Here is a 22,430-nt window from a genome sequence, read left to right on the forward strand (position 1 = left end):
GAAGAAGATGTGTATGTGTGTCTGTCTTGTTTTTGGAAACATTGACCCAATTCTCATATTTACATATTTTATCAAATTTACCTCGAGACAATCCATTATTTGATTATGACCATTTTAAGCCACTGTGGAACCTCAACATAAGCCCTAACCATACAAAAGCTGTCAGGCTAAGACATGTATATCAGATCATCTGACAGAATCATATACAGTATTTGACTGCACAGCAATTTTATTGACTGGCTCAAGGGTTTGACAATTCAAGAATAACAGGCAGTGTTGGAAGACGCTTTAGTATAAATAAACCTTGCCTTGCCTTAGTGCCTTATTTCCCCTTATTATAAGAAATCTGAGCAATGAGCTGCCAACAAATAAATGAAACCCTATGGAAAGCTGTGATGTAGGCTGTTAAGGCATATTCAATTATCAAACATAATTTACCTACATTTGATTGATTTTGCTAACACAACTTATGAGGCATTATACCTCACCTCTAGTGAGGGGCCAGCCCTTCGTATGTTATTCTGTATGTGGCCCTCAGTGAAAACATATAGAAAATGTTGACATTAAAAATGTTGTGTCAATATGATTGCAATATTGATGTTTTTTAATATGTTTATAATATTGTACACCAACAAGCCAATTTAGCTTGCAGGGTCTATTTCATATACACAGAACAGAGCATTCTTAATTTCAGAAATGATCACCTTTTGTGAATCCATGACCTTGTGGAGAAAGACCTCCATGTGTCTCATGCTTCCCCCTGATGGTTGATCAATAATTTGCAACCAGGATGATCAAGGCTTACACAAACCCTTCACATGGCCTATAGAGAGGCGAAGTCCCTCCCTTTCAGGTGGACCTCCATGGGACCTTATTTTGGAAAAATTATGTATTGAAGTCAATTAGCCGCTTTCACACTTAGTACTTTGCCGTACTTAGTTCCCAGCACTTAGTTCCAACTTCCCAGCACTTAGTACCCCCATGGAACTAAGAGCCGATCGCGCCCCGGAGCGATTTACTTCCGAGTAAATCGCCAGAACACCGACACCTCCTCATCACTCCGCCGCTCCCATGTTTTTTGTTTTGTTTTGGCCATAAATCTCTCTCCGGGGGCTAATGCTAATAATGCTAATGCCAGCAAATACAACAGCGGCTTCACAAAACTTTTCAGAGTTTTACGGGGCGTGGTTTGCAATTCACGCAGCCAATCAGAAATTGGAACTTTTTTCTCCCCAGGAAAGTACCACCTCTGTAGCAGGCACTAAAAAGGGGGGAAAAGTTCTCATGAACTAAGTTCTTTTTTTGGTGTGAACGCAAAATCCGAATCGGAACTAAGCGGGAAAAGTACGGGGAAAAGTGTGAAAGCGCCTAATGGCGAGAGAAAAGTTATCTTTCGATCCCATTTGAATTGTGCCACGAATTACACATATGATGTTTGTCAATTTAAAAGATAATTTTGCAAGTAAAAAAATAAATGTTTTGCCGTAAAACTGTGAAGTAAGACTTTTTTTGTGTGAAACTGCTCAATGAACTACATCTCTGGTCTCGCACAACAACACACGTCACCAAGATGGCCATCACTACTCTCTTGCCAAAAAAGGGATTGACTACCCTCACTATCACCACAATGAAACACGTCCAGAAGAATGCCATGCAAAGCTGCCTGCCTTCGATTCTCCCTGAACTTTTTAATGTTCAATGTTAAACATTTGTGCAGATAGCATGAAGTAGAAAATATCGCCGATGCTAATGTAGCGTTAGCATGTCTCCCCCGGGGGCATCCGAGCTCAAACGATGTATTATAGAATGATCACACCGGTGTGACAGTACTCTTCAAAGGGTTCACGAAGTATGACTACTGCTCTTACTATTTAATATTTTGGGTTACTTAATGTTACTTCATGTTTAGGCTAATAAAAATGACAAGGCTAAGGCTGTAATACTAACTAACGTGCTTGCTACTGGCTAGGTAGCTAACTTGATCCAGCCACTCCTGGTGCTTCCATCAGACGGGAAGCGAAAGAACTAAGCACACAGGCATCTTGTTAAAAGTTATCTTATCTTAGCTATCTCTTATATTTAGTGGATGAAAACAATTATGATATCAGTTATTATGACAACACTTACGCGACTCTGGGATTTGTAGTCTTTCTAGTTGCGTATTTTTCATAGTCTTATATTTCAGTTTTTTTTTTTTACTGACTTTTTTTACATGGCATTTTTTTTTAAGATTGACAAACATCATATGTGTAATTCATGGCACAATTCAAACGGGATCGAAAGATACGTTTTCTCTCCCCATTGACTTCAATACATAATTTTTCCGAAATAAGGTCCCATGGGTCGGAAGTAGATGGGCGGGACTTCGCCTCTCTATGGAGGAGAAGAAGTTAGGGATCCAGGAGTAGTGGAACGTGTTACTATTCAAAACCTCCACTCTACTACATTATTTTACTATACTACTACATTTATCTTATATATATACACCCGCACTGCGAGGGGGACCCAAGTTCCCATCAGCAAAAACAAGTGGGTTTGATATCCTGGCTCAAAAGGGTGGAATGAGCTCCCCATTGAAATCAGGACAGCAGAAAGCTTACACACCTTCCAGCGCAGACTGAAAACTCATCTCTTTTGACTCCACTTCGAGCGATAGAATTACTAACAAAGCACTTATATACTAATAAAGGGCTGGCTTATCTAAAGCCAGTTGAGTAGCACTTGAAATGTTTTAGCTCTATGAAACCTGATGTACTCATGATTCTGTTTTCTTCAAGTTTGTATCTTGTTGGTCGAACACACTTATTGTAAGTCGCTTTGGATAAAAGCGTCAGCTAAATGCAATGTAATGCAATATATATATATATAGATAGTTAAGTGTTATCTTACCATTTTACATACAAAATATGACATTTTTACAGATTTAACTTTCCAACAGTTTGTACATTATAAGAACAATCATTTGGGAACATTTATACATTATATTTATATATGCATTTTTAGCCTGTAATTAAGTTTCAGTACTTTCTCGATCTCTGGGCCTAACCCTCCTGTTGTGTTCGTTCCCCCCCCCCTTACTTTGGTGTTCGGGGTCAAAGTTGACCGGTCCTGTTTTAACTGCTATTACATTAACACAAAAAACATTAATCATCACCAAATTTAATTTAACACCCTTTCAAACTGTAAATATTGTATCAGACTACTGGTATACATGAAACACTGCAGTACATATACAAAGAAGAATAGACACTGAACATGTATTGCGTGTGATCCATGCGATCCATACGAGCGGGAAATGTATCAAATTGTTCTGTGTGTTTGTGTGTGCCAGCAGGTGTGATTCACATGGGGGGATGGGCACATAAGGGGGGAGGGAACACATCTAGTGTATGTGTGTGTCTGTCTGTCTAAGCGGCAAACTCTGGGGAACAGCCGGGAAGCCAATACGGAAGTGACCGTGACTGGCTGCAGAAAGGAGCAATTTCCATAGACCCCCATGTTAAAATGCCCAATTTACAGCAGAAAAAAACATGTTTCTACCCATGGATGCAATACATATTATTATCGATATAGTTAGATTCCACCTTCATGATTATGAATCTGTGAGTGAATTGTTTTCTGACACGACCCTTTTATTTATATTAGGTCTTAAAGTTTTTGCATAAATTAGGGCGTGGTCACGTTGATGGACACGTACATGCCTCACTGTCAGCTAACAGCAACTTGTCCACTCTGCTAGGCTACAACCATAGAGGCTACAACGTTAGTTAGTCATAGTACTGTACTTGACCCTTTAGCTTTAGCCGTGTTCGTGGTGATTGTGCCTTTTAGGCAGGGTTGGGTTGTAACGGAATACATGTAGGCCTAACGGCGTTACGTAATCAGAATACAAAAATCAAGTAACTGTATTCAGCTCGAGTTACATTTCAAAAACGAGTAATCTGATTACAGTTACTTTCGTAAACCTGAAGTGAATACATTTTGGATTACTTATTGGAATTATTGGTGGAAAGATTTCCTCTCAACATTTAATATTCATTACTAGTAGGTACAGCCGAATCATCTCAGCGCACAAAACCTATTACCACCGCAGATGGACCAAAAAAGCGTTTGAAAAAAAATCGCGGGTCCGCTCGCTCAGTGAAACAATAACGAAACATGGAGGAACAAAAGTCTGCGTTTAAATCGCGTGTGTGTGTGTGTGTGTATAGGTGTGTGTGGTTAAAACACATCAGCCTGCGGTCGCTCTTTAGCCTTACTAATGATTATTTCTGAAGGCAAACACAGTGAAGGCGGTGTGCGAAAGGCGGTGCGAGCTCGTCTTCTCAGAGGCGGAGTTAACCCTCCCGCTGCCTCCTGGCGCTGCAGAGATGTCATGAAGTGAAGGAGGTTTTCCTTCTATAAAACAGCTGTGGGCAGCAGATACTGTGAGAGTCACAGACATTAATTCATAGATCAAGGCAGACTGGTGCACACACTCTCCTGTTTTGCCGATCCAGTGCTTAAACAAATATAGCTCTACACCCCTGGCCAAAATGTCCTTAAAATGAAGTCCGAGTTCGACATTTTAATTCATGTCCTGCCAACACTGGCAGGACAGAAGGAGACACGCCCGTTCTAAGCCCTGTCCCTCACTCTCCTCACATCCCAAGCTGCATCCCCAAAACGTGTATTATGTTGTTACATCGTTTCAGATGTGATGTTTCAGTGTGCTCTTGATAAGCCATTAAAACAGTAAAAACTGTTTCCTTTTTGTGTCTCCTGTTCACCAAAATATACCCAGGAAAAAGAAAGTAATCCAAAAGTAATCTAAAAGTAATCTGATTACGTTACTTTTTTAAGACACGTAACTGTAACTGTATTCGGATTACTTTCAGAGCCATGTAATCAGTAATCAGTAACTGATTACATTTACAAAGTAACCCTCCCAACCCTGCTTTTAGGGAATATTGTTACAAATACCAGACAATTAAAATGTCGTGCTGTGCGCTTGAATGTACTAACAGAACTTCCAAGAAGTCTAAAATGATAATATTATACATGTTAACCCCGTTCGCAGGTGTTTGTGTGCTTGGTAGCTTAGCTTGCCACTTGTTAGCCAGCTAAGGACGTAACCCTTTATACATTTTAGTTTCTGATTCAGCCTTGGGTAAGACTTTTATAGTCTATGGCTATGACGCCCATAATGCTAAACGGGAGCAAATGTTAATAGGGGACCCAATTATCCCAGTGGTGGCCGCCGGAGCTAACGGAGCCGCAGGGGCCTAGCTCCAGCCGGCGTCCCGGAGCTAGCCCCCTGCGGTTCCGTTAGGTCCGGGCGGTGGAGTCCGTCTTTTCTCAACGTGTGAATGACAAGCATTAACAGGGTTCTTACACCTTTTCAAAAGTCAAATTCAAGCACTTTTCAAGCATTTTCAAGGTGCATTTTCCAGCTTTCCAAGCATCTTACAGCTGTTGTACATTACATATTTATATACACATACTCAAATGATTATTTCCCTACCTCACATTAAATCAGATGTTCTTTATGCTATAAACAACCAAATGTGTGTTTTGTGATAGCATTCTACACGAGGATGAACAATTAAAGAAAAGAAAACTAAGTTTAATATTTCAAAATTAGTGATCTGTACGTAGACTGGGCCTCCCATATAACCTGGCTGAGCCGATATACAACAATCAGCCAAATAACTTTTCAATACATTATTGATTCATTGTTGGTAGTGAACGCAAGTCAGAGGTACATGGTGTACTTCTACTCCACTGCAGTTCAGAGGTACTTCTACTCCACTACAGTTCAGAGGTACATGGTGTACTTCTACTCCTCTACAGTTCAGAGGTACATGGTGTACTTCTACTCCTCTACAGTTCAGAGGTACATGGTGTACTTATACTCCACTACAGTTCAGAGGTACATGGTGTACTTCTACTCCTCTACAGTTCAGAGGTACATGGTGTACTTCTACTGCACAACAGTTCAGAGGTACATGGTGTACTTCTACTCCACTACAGTTCAGAGGTACATGGTGTACTTCTACTGCACTACATGTATTTAACACCTTTAGTTACTTCACAGATGAATGATGTGAAATCTAATCAAGTGTTGAATCAGACTTTAGTTCCACCTGGAGTAAATCCACCAGCTACCCTGCAGTCTACAAAGTACTTCAGACTAGCTGCACCTTCACCAGCTACCCTGCAGTCTACAAAGTCATTCAGACTCGCTGCACCTTCACCAGCTCTGAGAACACTTTCATGATCAATCATTATAAAACATATCATATTTATTATTCTGAAATGGACCAATCTGCACAACGACTACTTTTAGTGTCGCTACTTTCACTATATTTAGATGAGAATACTTTTCTATTTTCACTTGAGGAACATTTTGAATGCAGGACTTTTACTGTAACAGAGTATTCCTACACTCTGGTACTTCTACTAAGTACAAGATCTGAGTACTTCTACTTTTACTAAGTACAAGATCTGAGTACTTCTACTTTTACACAAGTACAATACCTGAGTACTTCTACTTTTACTTAAGTACACGATCTGAGTACTTCTACTTTTACTCAAGTACAAGATCTTGTCACGATCACATGTACAGATCAGAACCCAATAGCACGACTCCGATACAACCAGTATAGTAATGTTCAGTTTATTCCAGGTCAAGGACAGGCAGAGTCAAAATCATTAAATCCGTCAGACAGGCAGGAATCAAAAACTGGGCAGGACAAAACTCGGGACTAGAGCACAACACTCACTGGAGAGCTTGGCGGAAACGACAAGACAATCTGGCAAAGGACAACTGATAATGAGGTGGTATAAATACTGTGGAGTGATGAGGGAATGAGTAACAGGTGAGGGGAAGGGCTGAGGAGACCAGGTGAGGGAAATGAGCTGATTACAAGGGCCTGGAGGAAAGCGGGATCTGAAATGACAGGAGAGTTTAGATGAGGCATGAAACAAACAATAATAGAAGTGTCTAACTTGTGACAGAACCCCCCCCTCTATGGACGGCTCCTGACGTCCTACGGGGTTGATCGGGATGGGCCTGGTGAAAGTCAGTAATGAGAGATGGGTCATAGATACTGCGAGCGGGCACCCATGACCGCTCTTCAGGACCATAACCCTCCCAGTGTACCAGGTACTGCAACCCTCTACCACGTCGCCGGGACTTGATGAGGCGACGGACAGTGTAAACAGTCTCCCCGTCGATAGTCCGGGGTGGTGGTGGGGGTGTAGAGGGGGGCTGAAGAGGGCTCACATTAACTGGTTTGATCTTGGACACATGGAAGGTAGGATGAATCCTCATAGAAGGAGGCAGACGCAGGCGGACAGCTGCAGGATTGATAATCCTAGCTATGGGAAATGGGCCTACAAAACGGGGAGACAACTTCTTTGACTCCACTCTGAGAGGGAGATCCCGTGTGGAGAGCCAGACACGTTGCCCTGGGGAGTACTGTGGAGCTGGCTTGCGACGGCGATTGGCGGTCCGTTGATAACGGTCGGAAGAGCGCAGGAACGCGGAGCGGGCCTTTAACCACATGCGTCGACATCGGCTTACAAACGCCTGTGCAGATGGGACGCTGGCCTCCCGTTCCTGTGCCGGGAAAAGGGGCGGCTGGTATCCATTGGAGCATTGGAATGGAGAAAGACCAGTAGCAGAACTAGGAAGGGTGTTGTGGGCATACTCAACCCATAGAAGCTGCCTCGACCAGGAGGAGGGAGTGGAGGAAGCTAGACAGCGTAAGGCAGTCTCCATCTCCTGGTTCATTCGCTCTGCTTGACCATTGGACTGGGGATGAAATCCGGACGAGAGACTGACACTGGCTCCCAGCAGCCTGCAAAACTCGGACCAAAAACGAGAAGTAAATTGTGGTCCCCGATCAGACACAACGTCACTGGGGAGACCATGCAGCCTGAACACATGTTGTAGCATGATTTCAGCCGTTTCTTTGGCAGTAGGTAATTTGGTTAATGGAATAAGCCGGGCAGACTTGGAAAACCGGTCTATGACTGAGTATGACTGTGTTACCGTCTGAGGGTGGTAGTCCGGTGACAAAATCCAAGGCGATGAGGGATAGGCAAGGGATGAAGAAGACCGGAGGGAGCTTGGCGTGAAGTCTTATTTTGGGAGCAGACTAGGCAAGCAGCAATGAATTCCTTGGCATCCTTCTCCATGGAAGACCACCAAAATCGCTGTCGAATCAGGGCTAGGGACCGTCTCACTCCTGAGTGACAAGCCAGGCGAGAGTTATGACCCCACTGGAGAACCTGGGTACGGAGAGTGGCAGGAACAAACAGACGGTTAACAGGACAGGCACTTGGGGCTGGGTGTTCAGCATGAGAGCGCTTGACCTTATCCTCCACCTCCCAGGTCACCAGACCAATGACACATGTAGAAGCGATGATATTCTCAGAATGAGATGGAGAGCTCTCTGGCTGGAACTGGCGAGACAGGGCGTCAGGTTTGATGTTCTTAGAACCAGGTCTGTATGAAAGAGAAAAATCAAAGCGTGTGAAAAACAGAGCCCACCTGGCTTGACGAGAGTTCAGCCGCTTAGCTGAACGGATGTACTCCAAATTGTTGTGATCCGTCCAGACCACAAAAGGCTGCTCTGCTCCCTCCAACCAGTGTCTCCATTCTTCCAGGGCAAGTTTCACTGCCAACAGTTCTCGATTTCCAATGTCGTAATTTCTTTCTGCTGGAGACAGCTTCCGGGAGAAGAAGGCACACGGGTGCATCTTCTGATCCTCGGCCGACCGTTGAGAAAGAACTGCCCCAACTCCAGTGTCCGACGCATCTACCTCTACAGTAAACTGCCGAGTAGAGTCTGGAAAAATCAAAATGGGAGCAGAGGTGAAGCGTGACTTTAACTCACCAAAAGCCCCTTCGGCCACCGAGGACCACCGGAAGGGAATGTTCTGAGAGGTGAGAGCTGTGAGAGGGGCTGCCACCAAACTGTAGTTTCGAATAAACCTCCGGTAGAAGTTGGCAAAACCCAGAAAGCGTTGGAGCTCCTTGCGGGTTGAAGGGCGCGGCCAGTCAGTGACCGCCTTGGTCTTTTCAGGATCCATCTTGATGTTTCCGGTGGAGACCACAAATCCCAGGAAAGGGACTTCTGTGGTGTGGAACACACACTTCTCGGCCTTGACAAAGAGGTGGTTCTCCAAGAGCCTCTGGAGGACTAGGCGAACATGGACCACATGCTCCTGTTTAGACTTGTAAAAATTCAAAATGTCATCCAGGTATACAAAAACACAGATATTGAGAAGATCCCGCAGAACATCATTCACCAACCCCTGGAAGACAGCAGGTGCATTGGTGAGTCCAAAAGGCATGACTAAATACTCATAATGTCCACTAGGAGTGTTAAATCCCGTCTTCCACTCGTCCCCCTCCCTGATTCTCACCAAATGGTACGCATAACGTAGGTCCAGCTTGGTAAAAATAGTAGCGCCTTGTAACAGTTCAAATGCAGAGGAAACAAGTGGAAGGGGGTACCTGTTCTTGACAGTGATGTTATTGAGTCCTCTGTAGTCAATGCATGGGCGCAGAGTCTTATCCTTCTTACCCACGAAGAAAAACCCTGCACCAGCAGGAGATGATGAAGGCCGGATAAGCCCTGCATCCAAAGAGTCATTGATATACTTCTCCATTGACTTAGTTTCAGGAGCCGATAAAGAAAAAAGTTGACCTCTAGGAGGAGAAGTACCAGGTAACAGGTCAATAGGACAGTCATTAGCGCGATGAGGCGGGAGTGAGGTGGCCCGAACTTTAAGGTCCCAGTAATCCTTGGGAACACCGGAAAGGTCTTCACACTCCGAGATCCTCGGCTGACTGGAATCAATTGAGGAACTAGATCTTAAGCAGACAGCATGACAATGAGCACTCCACTCTCTAATAGTCCCTGAAGCCCAATCTATATGAGGATTATGCCTCCTTAACCAAGGAAACCCCAAAATGACAGGCTGATGTGGTGCATGGATAAGGTGAAAAGAGAGTGTTTCGCTGTGATTACCTGACATGCTCATTTGAACTGGAGTTGAACGGTGTGTTACTCTGCAGAGAAGACGACCATCTAGAGCTGTAGCATTGATGGGCTTCTCCAAAGCCTCCCGACCAAGTCCCATCTGAAAGGCCAGTGTTATGTCCAAAAGACTGGCGTCAGCACCAGAGTCAATAAGAACTGCCACAGTGTGCATTTTCCCCAAGCAGCTCAGCAGAGCATGGGTTAGGGGTCGAGAGGGCATTTCTAAAATCATACGGCTCACCAGCGCCCTCTGGATGACTGGTGAGCCCTGTCTTTTACAGGACAAGAGAAAGCAAGATGACCCTGCTGGCCGCAGTAAAGACAGCAGTTGTCCCGCAGGCGGCGCTGTCGTTCTGCCTCGGAGAGCCGGGCCCGCCCCAGCTGCATTGGTTCAGACGAGTTAGAAAATCCTCCTCTCACCTGTTCAGTAGCATGCGCTGACGGGAGAGGCGGAGCCTGAGGGGCGACGGAGAAAACCCTCTCTCTCCTCCGCTCCCGCAGACGGCAGTCAATGCGGATGGAGAGAGCCACCAGCTCATCTAAATCAGCAGGAAGGTCCCTAGCTGCCAGCTCGTCTTTAAGGCGATCCGACAGACCGTTGTAGAAGGCATCGAGAAGTGAAGAAGCATTCCAGTTACTCTCGGCGGCTATGGTACGAAACTCGATGGAGTAATCGGACACAGATCTCCCTCCTTGCACCAGGTTAAACAGTCCCCGAGCTACCTCTCTTCCGGGTGTGGCGTGATCAAAAACTTTACGCAGTTCAGCGGAGAATACGCTTACAGACGAGCAGGCAGAGGATTGTCTTTCCCATTCGGCGGTACCCCAGTCTTTAGCTTTGCCCGTGAGAAGAGAGACAATATACGCCACCCGGGATCTTTCTGTTGGGAAGGCGGAAGGCTGAAGCTCGAAGGCGAGGGAACATTGGACCAGGAATGGTCTGCACAAACCTGGGGCTCCAGAGTAGCGTTCGGGAGGAGGCAGGCGTGCATCCGATGCCGGCGGAGTCTGGATTCGAACAGCGGAAGCTGGAGTTAGTTCCGGGCCATGGACCGTTGCAGGACGGGTCTGAAGATGATCATGGAGATTCACAAAGGTCCGTTCGTAACGAGCGGCCATCTCCTGCATCGCTTCAGCCATGAAGGTAAGCTGCTGCTCGTGGCGTTGTAACACGATATCGTGTGAAGGCGGTTCTGTCGCTGAGTCGGCTGGATTCATGTTTGGCCAGATTGTACTGTCACGATCACAGGTACAGATCAGAACCCAATAGCACGACTCAGATACAACCAGTATAGTAATGTTCAGTTTATTCCAGGTCAAGGACAGGCAGAGTCAAAATCATTAAATCCGTCAGACAGGCAGGAATCAAAAACTGGGCAGGACAAAACTCGGGACTAGAGCACAACACTCACTGGAGAGCTTGGCGGAAACGACAAGACAATCTGGCAAAGGACAACTGATAATGAGGTGGTATAAATACTGTGGAGTGATGAGGGAATGAGTAACAGGTGAGGGGAAGGGCTGAGGAGACCAGGTGAGGGAAATGAGCTGATTACAAGGGCCTGGAGGAAAGCGGGATCTGAAATGACAGGAGAGTTTAGATGAGGCATGAAACAAACAATAATAGAAGTGTCTAACTTGTGACAGATCTGAGTACTTCTACTTTTACTAAGTACAAGATCTGAGTACTTATAATTTCACTACAAGATCTGAGTACTTGTACTTTTACTCAAGTACAACATCTGAGTACTTATCCACCTCTGGTAGTGTATTAGCCTGAATTGTTGCCACAAAATCACGCAGAGCTGCATAAAAATAGACTCACAATGGTAACAAGTGGAAAATAATATTTACTAATGTGCACAATGATTTGTAGGTAATTCTGACTACTCAAGACTCCTGACTTAGACATCTTCAAAGGAAGACTGTGTTCATTCTACAATTACATGGTATTAAAACAAAATGTAGTTTTACTTGTATAATACTTTCAAAATATTAAACTTGTTTCGGCAAATTCAGATGATAAATACAACTTTGAAGCTTCGGCATGATTACAAGCGGAGAACGGACTAATTTAACGTCACAGCTATGGAGCTATTTCAGGGTCATAAGTTTTGATCATTCAAAAAAAAAAATACAATTTATTTGAAAGTCCAAGTTTTCAGCAAGCATAACAACAGCCGGTGTTTCTTGTGAGTGTTTCCCCGGTACACAAACGCAAAAATACACAAACACACTCGCGAGCTTCCCCGAGACCAGTAATACAAACGAAAATGTGTCTTCGGGTCAATGTGACTGACTTCGATAGAGCAAGTCACATTTGGTTTAGGCACGAAACATACTACCAGTAGAAATACATTGCTTTCAAAATCGCTCTGTGTCGAATCAATAGATTATATTTCATGACTATGACGAAATGCCGTGAGTGCTTCATCCTCTGAACACCACACGATGGCGACTGTAACGCACATACCATAGGTACGCTCCTCTGAAATGATTGTCCCCTGCAATTATTATTATCCCTCATGGAGTTTGCTATTCAGCTCGCTAACGTTAGCTTAAACAAATGTAACATGCAACGTTAGCCTAATCTAAAATGCTCTTCTACGGCGTACCTTTCATGTTGCTCGTCAGCGCAGACTCTCGCATCGTTATTTGTTGCAAACTTTACAGGAGGCTACTCGTGGGCTTGACCCTAGTCTTAGCCATGGCTTGTATTGGTCTTCTGCTAGCCAACGCTCGTTGAAACGGCAACCTCCTGGCACACTGTCATCAGCGCCATATAGATAGAAGAGTTACGACAACGGAAGTCCAAAAACAGTTATCATCACGTGGTTCATGTAGACGAGGATCGTTCCCCGGAAGTTCATGGCGGGCAATGTGAATGCATTGATAACAGGAGATAGAACTACGATTTTTGGTAATTATTAGTGAATAAAGGTTTTGATTTGCAATATTTATACAACAAATCGATATGTGTATGTATTTACATCAATATGTTTTAAAAAATAAAATCGAATTTGCTAATATTAAGTGATAATATTAGGATTAGTGTGAACAACTAGTTTACATGTTAGGCTAATAGTGCCTTGGTTAAAGAGCCTGTTGCTGTTTATTTATAGCTTTGAATTCTTTCAAACCAATATTATCTTCTTAAACTTGTATGGTAGTCAGGAGCATCACTTTCTAATGTATATTGATATATTTAGAGGGAGGGGATCTAAAGTAATGCTTTAAAATGCAGATTAGATTAATTTCTACCACTTTCTTAAATTCATGGTAGTTTCAGTAATCCCATGGTAACTGAGGACACAAGTTATCTAAATGACTAATGTCATCTTTATGGCTTTCAGAAAGGACAGGAGACCGATAGGTGACTATCAAAGGACTAGCAGCAGCAGCAGCATGATGATGATGATGTTAAATGTGTTGTTTTAGGAACATCCATTGCAAATACATGGAATTCAATAAACATTGAATAGCATATCATGCAGTTTGTCGGTGCCTTTTCCTCCGTGTTGTCCTGGTTTGCTGTGCTGCCTCCTAGTCGCCACCATGGTTTGCTGTGCTGCCTGGGGATGCTCCAATCGCTCAGAGAAAGGAGTACGAATGTACGGCTTCCCCACTGACACAGAGCGGAGGAAAAAATGGCTGGCTCAAGTCAGCAGGAGCAATTTCACGACCAACAGCAACAAAATATGTGATGTAATTATATACAAACACTGCATTTGCACTTTTTCACAAAACGAAAACCACACCATTGGGAAAGCTTAATGTTTTGTTTAATACAAAAAAACAGGGAAAGGCTTGAAAAACACTAAGAGTTGAGACTCAGGGTGCAGGGTGAGTGTCTCAGTGCAGGTATTCAGGCTCCATTGAATCCCCCTCTGGTTCTTGTGCTGAGAGAGGGAGTAACAGACAGGAGAAAGGGTTATACACACACAGCACACCTATTGGATGGGAAATGCCTTGGGGAGATAAGGTGTTTATTTATATAAAACAGTAGTATTACATTTACCTTGTGTTTTCACTCTCACTTAAGTCCCTCTCCCTTTGCCATCAATCCAGAATCAGCTGAGCTGCAACATTATACAGACAGGTAATAATCAACAGAATCACAAGGACACAATATGGCTCTGCTAAAAACACTCACTCTTACACGCACCAAAGTTATATTTAACTAATATTTAACTCCCTCCACCCCCGCATACAATCCCGTTTAGAAGCCCCTCTTCTCTAATTCAACATGTTGGACGAAATGACATTAAGAGAACGGAATTTACAATTAAAAGGCTGTTCAACGTGTGTTGCTAACTTGCTTCGGTATGCTAGCTTAATCTGTTATCTGTAAACGTTCCCTAAATCTACTAATTTAGGGATAATCCACTGACATCCTTTAATACACATGTTCATTTGAATCAGATGTACTGATAATATCCGCAATATAAATCTTTAAACTTCTTCTTACCTTTAAAAGTCCGTCACGAACGGTGTATTATGCTGCAACTCCACAGCTCTGCCAGCCTTGGCGCCAACTTCCGGGGAACGATTGAGAGGCTCCGCGATCCGCCATTGCTGTAAAAAAGTGGTCCATTGGAGTGAACGGAGATGTCGTAACTCTTCTATTAAATGGCTCTGACTGTCATCTATCACTCTAATCAGAATGCCCAGGTCACACGTAACACAAACACTTGCAGGTCGCGCGCATAGCGCGGGAAGGCCGCAGCGGAGCTGTTTTTATGTAGAAGCGAATTCTTCGGCTCGAATTCTTTTCTTTTAATCTAAAAAGCGAACTATTCAGTCAGACAGCAATTTTTTGTAAAAGTAAAGCATTTACATTTTCAAGCACTTTATCTCAATTTCAAGCACCATTCCCAAAATTCAAGCACTTTCCCAACCTTGAAAACAGCACGTCAAATTTCAAGCATTTTCAAGGATTTAAAGCACCCGTACGAACCCTGATTAAGAATAACAAAATATAACTAATTCTCTTGCAGATTGTCTCATTTGATTATGAATGTAACGTTTATATAGGGGAACTACACTGTTAGCAGTAACTTGGTATGCATGTATTTCATGTTAGCTTAGCTTCTTAGCCTGAGCTAGCTCTGTTTACTTCCAGTTCGGAGGCAGCAGGTCCCGCCTCGGCTCCGCCTCTTTGCCCTTATTTGGAGCAGGCGGGATTAGACTCTGACAGTCGAGCCGTTAGTGGCCGACTCCGCCTACTAAGGGCTTCACGGCAACTCTGCAGAATCCTATGGGTGACGTCACGGACACTACGTGACTAGTCCATTTATATATACAGTCTATGGTGTGTAGCCTACGTGTGTTTTATCTGATCCGGATGGTTACTAATTCCTTTTCTTTATGGCGGTCATTTTTGAGCGGGAACACCATGGGTGTTACAAAGTTGACTAAATCAAAAATTCAATGAAAGTGGTAATCAGCAATTTGATATGTTCAAATGTCTACTGTGAAGGATATCATAAAGCCTTAATGCAATCGAATGTAAAACAAAAAAGTTATGATTGATGAAAGTAGTAAATCGGTCAGATTTGACCCGAACACAACAGGAGGGCTAAGTGTTCTTTCCCCAGCTGCTAGGGAACAATAATAATGTTAGAGTGGACTGGTTCATAGAGCATATTCAGACTAGGTAACACAACTCTGACATCCAATGTTTCAAACCCACTAATGACTAATGCAACTGAAGGCGCCCCTTTAATGCGCTGTTGGTAGGCTACATGACCTAATGTTGGTCTACTTTGAGATCAGTTACATAAAGTTGACAAAAGCCCCCGGGAAAGCCAGTAGATAATATACTATATTATGTTATAATATACTATATTATATACTGTACTATACTATATTTGAATACTTTTTGTCACTTTTTGTACCAGCTCTAATTGCGATTAGATGTAAAAATGTATCTGGGTGCTACCATTTAAGTGTCACCTGCATGTCACGTTGTACTATGCAATTTCCTTATATTTTGCAGCTTTGACAGATTTCAACGAACAACCGCCCCAACCTGGAAGATGGACAGATAAAATAACCAATAGTATCTTGTGTTTTCAGTAGCAGGCACCGCCTCTACATGACAGGCGTCAGCATCAACCAATCAGCAGCCTAAATATCGTACCTCCCACTCGGAGACGGATTTCCGAACCTAGTGTAGCAAAACCGCCTGTACTTTGTTTACCTCCCGTTGGTTAGCTGACAGTTGTTGTAGCGCTTTACTCTCACACACAACCCTGACTGCATGGCTTTGTCGGTTGCCTCAACCAACTTTAAACAGAGTGTCCTGGATGTGATGTTTTGTTGAATGAGGGGGACCCGCTAGAAGCCGACAAGAGGATGAACTCCATCACCGGTCGGGTTCTTGCCATCCCCGCCGCCTCTGTCACCAGCTCTGGAGCTTCATCCTCTCGAGCCTTACATGTAGAGCTGACATCCCAGCAGGTAAATGCAAAGCCTCTGAGGTCATATTAACACGAAATGTATTAAATGAAACGGGACAACTGTGAGTATATGTCTTATATAGTAGTTTCCAACGTTAGTTACAACTGCTGCCTGGAAAACACGGCAGGCCTGTTAGGCTAGCTAGGTAGCTAGCAACTGCTAGTTTACAGTTAGCTAGCTTACTGGGAATTAATGGCACTTGACTTACAAGCCAAGGCACACCAACACAAGTTAGAATTGTGTTTAAGACCGAATTTCTACGTGTGTTGCCATATTCAAGGAAACATATTATTCGACACGTTTAATTGTGTACGAAGCTAGTCTGCCAATGGGAACTTAACTTAGCGTTATGTCAGCACGCAGGTGTCAGCTCAGTTAAAGGGAAACGGTGGCATGTGTCATCACTGCGAGGTTATATTTTCTAATACAGTTATCGATTATTAAAGTGTTATAAAAGTGAGACCATGGACACATTTAATTGTTGCCTCTTTGGAAGCTCAGGAAATTCATCTTACAACCATCAATCTAGCCATTCATTCATTCATTCATTTGGAAATGACATGAGAACAGTAGGCAGTTAATTCATTAGGGCTACCGGCCTCAGATTGTTAAATCTGCCCCTCACAGGCACCTCTCATTCCCTGTCATGTCAGCTGTAGTTAGATATAGACTGTAGTGGTTTTAGCTATCCAAGTTGTTGGATATTTTTCTTCATATTGTGCAGTTTTAAGAGCAAACCCCTGATCTTCATCCAGTGAGTCCAGCAACTACATATAAGTGCTTCTTGGACTTTCTTGGAAGTTACTGTACTTACCTAAATCAGATTCAGACCACTAGAGTCATCATTACTAATCCAATGATATACATTACAGTAGAGAACCCTTACAGTATGTTGCTCTACATGTACAGCAAAAGTGTAAACATAAGGTGACTTTTGGAAAGTCTAATTTATTTTACAATAGGTCCTCTATTATGTTTTGTCTTGCACCAGTGTTTGACTACCTTTTAGTTTGCATTAGATTGACAATATGATAAAAATGCTTAGTGTCAGTTTCAATTAAAAACTAAGTCAAGAGTTCAGAGTAAACCAGAGTTTACATATTGCATTTATTCCAGATTAAAATAGACACATTATCAATGGTAATCTTTGAAGATCTGACATGCAGTTTGAAATGTTCAGACATGATTGTAGCATTAACACAGGAACAGAAATCTTGCCACATTCCAACCACACTTTATTTTCAAGGATCAGTTCACCCATATTACAATTTGCATGGTTTCTCTCTTACCACGTGGAGTCTTGCCATTCAAATAGCTCCAATTTTGAGATTTGAAACTGAATTTCCTGCGGCCACCACAACACAATGGAGAGTTGTGATTATTATAAAGGCATTAGGGTTTCGACAAGGCACTTCAGCATGAATATTGTGTTGATAAGAGCAGCACTAAATCCTATTTCCCAGCAGCACTAATCCAACAATTGCACCAAGGCACATCAGCTACATTCTGAAACAAATACATCTGTCTTTTCAGATGCCATTAGATTGCTTGAATTGACCCTTCTCTGGCTCCATAAGGAAACCTTGTCATGCTGGCCTACAGAAGCAGCATATGCACTGAAGGCTGAGCTCAGGGGAGGTGTTTCATGTGGAGTGTTGTTAGGGGGCCTGTGCCTTCTTTTCTTACGTGGTATGAAAACTGTGTGTTCATGAAAAAAAACACAAGGCCACAAATGTAAAAGTGCAGCAATCCGATATACCAATGTGAAACGCAGACACAGTGCTGGCTCCAGATGTGCGGTCTCTGAACACATTTACATGTCACAGCTTTGTTGACTAAATACTTTTAGCTTTTGTGTAATAGAATTATATTTTGATTGAATTGAATACACTATTTTGGGATAAGAGTCTGTTATTTGTTATTCCCAACAGATACATTTATGGCATACTCGATGGTATGCAGCACATGTCATTTAAATATTGAATAAAATGCTCTCTTTTTGAAGCAACAATGAAGAGTTTGCACTCCCAAATACTTCACTACTATTTGAAGCATAATACGTTTGTGTTATTTCCTATTGCATGTATCCATAACCAAAGCGCATGTAGAACACAGTTCTCTTTGACTATGTGTACACCGAAGGCAGCCATGAAACCGTAACCCAGTTGCAAACATCTTGCTTAGTCATTTAGCTTGTGTACTTTTTGTTGTTGCACTTTGGCCAACTTGGCTTTGTTGTTGAGACGATGCCACATTTGAAAATAAAACTTGATCTTTCTGTTGGAGAGCTTGAATGTGCACATCATCTGATATATTAGCCATACATAGCATATATTAGGCTCAATTCTCTATTTATTTACTACAGCCGTATGAAGCAATGTTATATTATTGACACTAGACTAAATATTAGAATGCCAGTGAATAAAAGCCTGCAGACTACACACCATAACGTTTAGTCAACACTTCTTCAATTCAGTTTGAACACATCTCAACAAAGGTAGGCTTTTTTAAACTTCATTAGTTTTAGTATGCATTTGTTGTCAGTTCTATCCCTTTCAGGAATCCCCTTCCTGAGACTATTTTAAGAAAGAGTTTTGATCTAGCTTGCCCTTTAAGTGTCTGTTCATGGTTAACGTGAGCAGAAGGCTTGTGACCGGATGATCACTTTGCCACAGTAATCATGTAGTCACTTTCTGACATGTAGGGACTAACGGGATGACTGGATAATATGGACTCTGATATCGGCTACTTTTGCTCTGCAGAGCCCAGCTCACCAGAGTAGTATCACAATATGTCCTCTCAACCTTTTCCCTCTGCCTCCACATTAGCCCTTTCCTTTTTGAGGAGGGGGGGTCACAAGTCTCATGTGGAACAATCTGAGTTTCTGTTGGCGAGGCCCTTAATCTTCGACAGTAGGGAGTCCCGTGACTTGGATGTAGTTTCCGTGTGGCTGCAGGGCAGACTCTGTGCAGTGCGACGTGTGTGCCTGAAGCCTGAACTTGCCAAATGCCAGATCTTTTTACTACAGAGTTGAACCATTGCAGTGACCACTGCAAATACATTTAGAAAGCTCGTCTTTGGATTCATATCCAAACAGTGCAGACTTCTTGTTTAGAGATGTACTAATGGTTCATGACGATTTGTAGCTTTTAAAGTCTTTACTTGTCTTAACTGTGGTATGCTGTCTTCAACATTGTTTTTGTGCTGTGTTCTGGAGCGCCGTTCTAAAAACGCCATCTCTTTCATTCAGATGAATTCTTTCATTGTTTTGATCAGAATAATTGCAGCGCTAACAATGTTGATACCCTTCTCATGTGACTCCCATGACTAACCATGCCTGCCGAGTTAACTGCCTGCTTCTTTCTACCATGAAGATGTCATGCCTCTATTTTCTGAACTGCTGACATCGAGCAGACCAGACAGCAGGCATGATCAATAACTGCTATTTTATGATGTTAATATATATAGTTCTTTGATCTCTAAAGGCTGTGAACCAGTCTTCTGTGTCTTCAAAACAGCAGAGATAGTATTTTCCATCCCACGATAAGAGTGAAACTAAATACAGCCCTTATATCCTCACTTTCTCTCGTCTCTTTCTTACTTCTTCTCTAACAGAGGCGATTGCGTCATCTCCGGAGCATAGCGGCCCGGAACATTGTGAACAAGAATGGTTCCCCACTGCTGGACACTTACTTCACCCTGCACCTCTGTATAGGGGAGCGCATCTCCAGAGGTCAGTGTCCACCCCCTGCCCCTCCTCTCTGTGAGAGCTGGGGCAACATCGCATCACGTACTACATCTTTCACATGTTTCTCTCTCCCACGCTCGCTAAATCAGGAGAACCATGTCCTCCCCATATGAACAAAAGTAGCTACTGAATTGTCTGAATTGTTTTAAGTTTGTGATGCTTAAATAGAATGTTTATTATCGCAATTATTTTGTAAATAACATGTAGCATCTATGGCTGCACAACTATTCTACATTTCATCAAAATTGCAATATGAACTTGTGCAATATTCAAATCACAATATTTGTTAAAGTCTAAATACAAGTTACAATTCCATTTTGAATAAAGTATCGTGAGGCTGCAGAGACACTGCATCCTACAAATAGCATTCTACAGACTTTACAAAACACATTTGTTTAGTCCAGATGCTATTGGAGTTATTTTTGAAAAGCAGTGGAGCAGTGAGCGGGCTCTTTGCAAGCCTTTACAGCATTTAAGGGTATTCCTTAAGAACATTTCCATACAATGCCATGAAGTCACTGTGGTGATAAGAGGACATTAGCGTTACTGCCTTGTGTATCTGCGGACACTTTGCTTTCACATATTCAAGCTGAGCTGAGCTTTCAAATCAAGTGACATTTTATTTATATTGATCAATTAGACAAAATACATTTGCCTCCGGGAGCTTTACAGTTTGTACATTTCAACAAACATTAATGACGGTAAAACACAATAGAATTACAACATAGACAATGTACATGGACATTGCTTCAGGCGAGCTGAGCCAGCCCTAAGGGGTCTTCCTCCTGAACACACGGTGAGAGCTGCTTCCAGCAAGAGGCGATGGAGAGCTGAAGGACATTGGAGACTCGAGGAACCCCGACACCCCTGCATTCTGCGAAAGCATTTAGTAGATTGTATTTCAGTGTAGATTGAACTGTTTTGATGTCCATGAGAGTTTTATACCTTCTTTTAACCAGCATTCTTTGATTTCTTTTTAGATTTTTACAAGAGTGAAGTCATACGAGACTCGCTGGTGAGTATACTAACCATGTGATGCTTTTCTGGTTCTTACCCGTCCCCTTGTGCTATGAAGCTTGTTCTGCATGTAACCGGTCTGCAGAGTCACAACCCCTCAAAGTGCACCCTGTAGGGAGTAGAACTCTGACACAGAGAAGACCTGTCCGTGCTGCCCCAGAACGCCTCGCTGCACATGTCTCTTTTTCTTCCTGGGTACAGTGACGTGCCCATACCCAATGGACCAATCCGTGGAGCCGTTACGTTACGTCCGCGGAGCTGTTACATTTGGACCAATCCACACACACACACACACACACACACACACACACACACACACACACACACACACCACACACACACACACACACACACACACACACACACAACACACACACACACACACACACACACACACACACACACACACACACACACACACACAACACCACACACACACACACACACACCCACACACACACACACACACACACACCCACACACACACACACACCACACACACACACACACACACACACACACACACACACACACACACAGCACACACACACACACACACACACCACACACACACACACACACACACACACACACACCACACACACACACACACAACACACACACACACACCAGCACCAGCTGCAGCTCCGCCCATTTCTCCTCCCTGAGACGGCGGGACGCGGCGAGGCTGTGAGTCGGTGTGTGAGCGCACACACAAACTCCCAGCCAGGCTGCGGGTGTGTGTGTGTGTGTTCGGGCTTCACTGTGTCTCGCTGTCTCGCAGACGGCCACTGGGCTCACAGGGGGGGGGGGGCAGGAGCTCCACCAAGCCGTGTAGGACAGAGAGTGAATACACAGACGACACAGAGATGCTGTGAGAAACCAATGTGAGTTTGGAACATTGAACAATGTGAATCTATTCTAGTCGACCTCAACAATGGAATTATGATCAGTAGAAAAGGCCATGACACGGGACCTTTAAAGTATTCATGTCTGCCCCTGGGAGAGGATCAGGATGATGTCATGATACGCATCACTACCATGACTGAAGACTTCCTGTATTTTACTGACGCCAAGGCTGGCATCATTTATACCTGCTGCCTTTCTGCAGGTCACGCTTCGATTCACCTCTGGACTTATTCTCACTTACACTGCTCTTCAAACAT

The 22,430-nt window shown here is 43.3% G+C and overlaps 1 protein-coding gene across 2 annotated transcripts in view; it reads left to right on the forward strand.

The window, feature by feature from the left end:
* Window positions 1-16,201: 16,201 nt before the first annotated feature.
* uvrag (UV radiation resistance associated gene) overlaps window positions 16,202-22,430 on the forward strand; it is a 126,349-nt gene continuing 120,120 nt past the window's right edge. Inside the window, exons 1-3 of one of the 2 annotated variants that reach the window (XM_034099680.2) lie at window positions 16,202-16,499; window positions 20,115-20,232; window positions 21,228-21,262. In XM_034099680.2, coding sequence (XP_033955571.1) covers window positions 16,395-16,499; window positions 20,115-20,232; window positions 21,228-21,262 — 258 coding nt within the window. In that variant the 5' untranslated portion in view covers window positions 16,202-16,394. Of the gene's footprint in view, window positions 16,500-20,114; window positions 20,233-21,227; window positions 21,263-22,073; window positions 22,152-22,430 lie in introns of those variants that run through there. The other variant, XM_071205392.1, reaches the window with a different exon arrangement.

Source organism: Pseudochaenichthys georgianus, chromosome 14, assembly GCF_902827115.2.
Source record: "Pseudochaenichthys georgianus chromosome 14, fPseGeo1.2, whole genome shotgun sequence".
NCBI lineage: Eukaryota > Metazoa > Chordata > Actinopteri > Perciformes > Channichthyidae > Pseudochaenichthys > Pseudochaenichthys georgianus.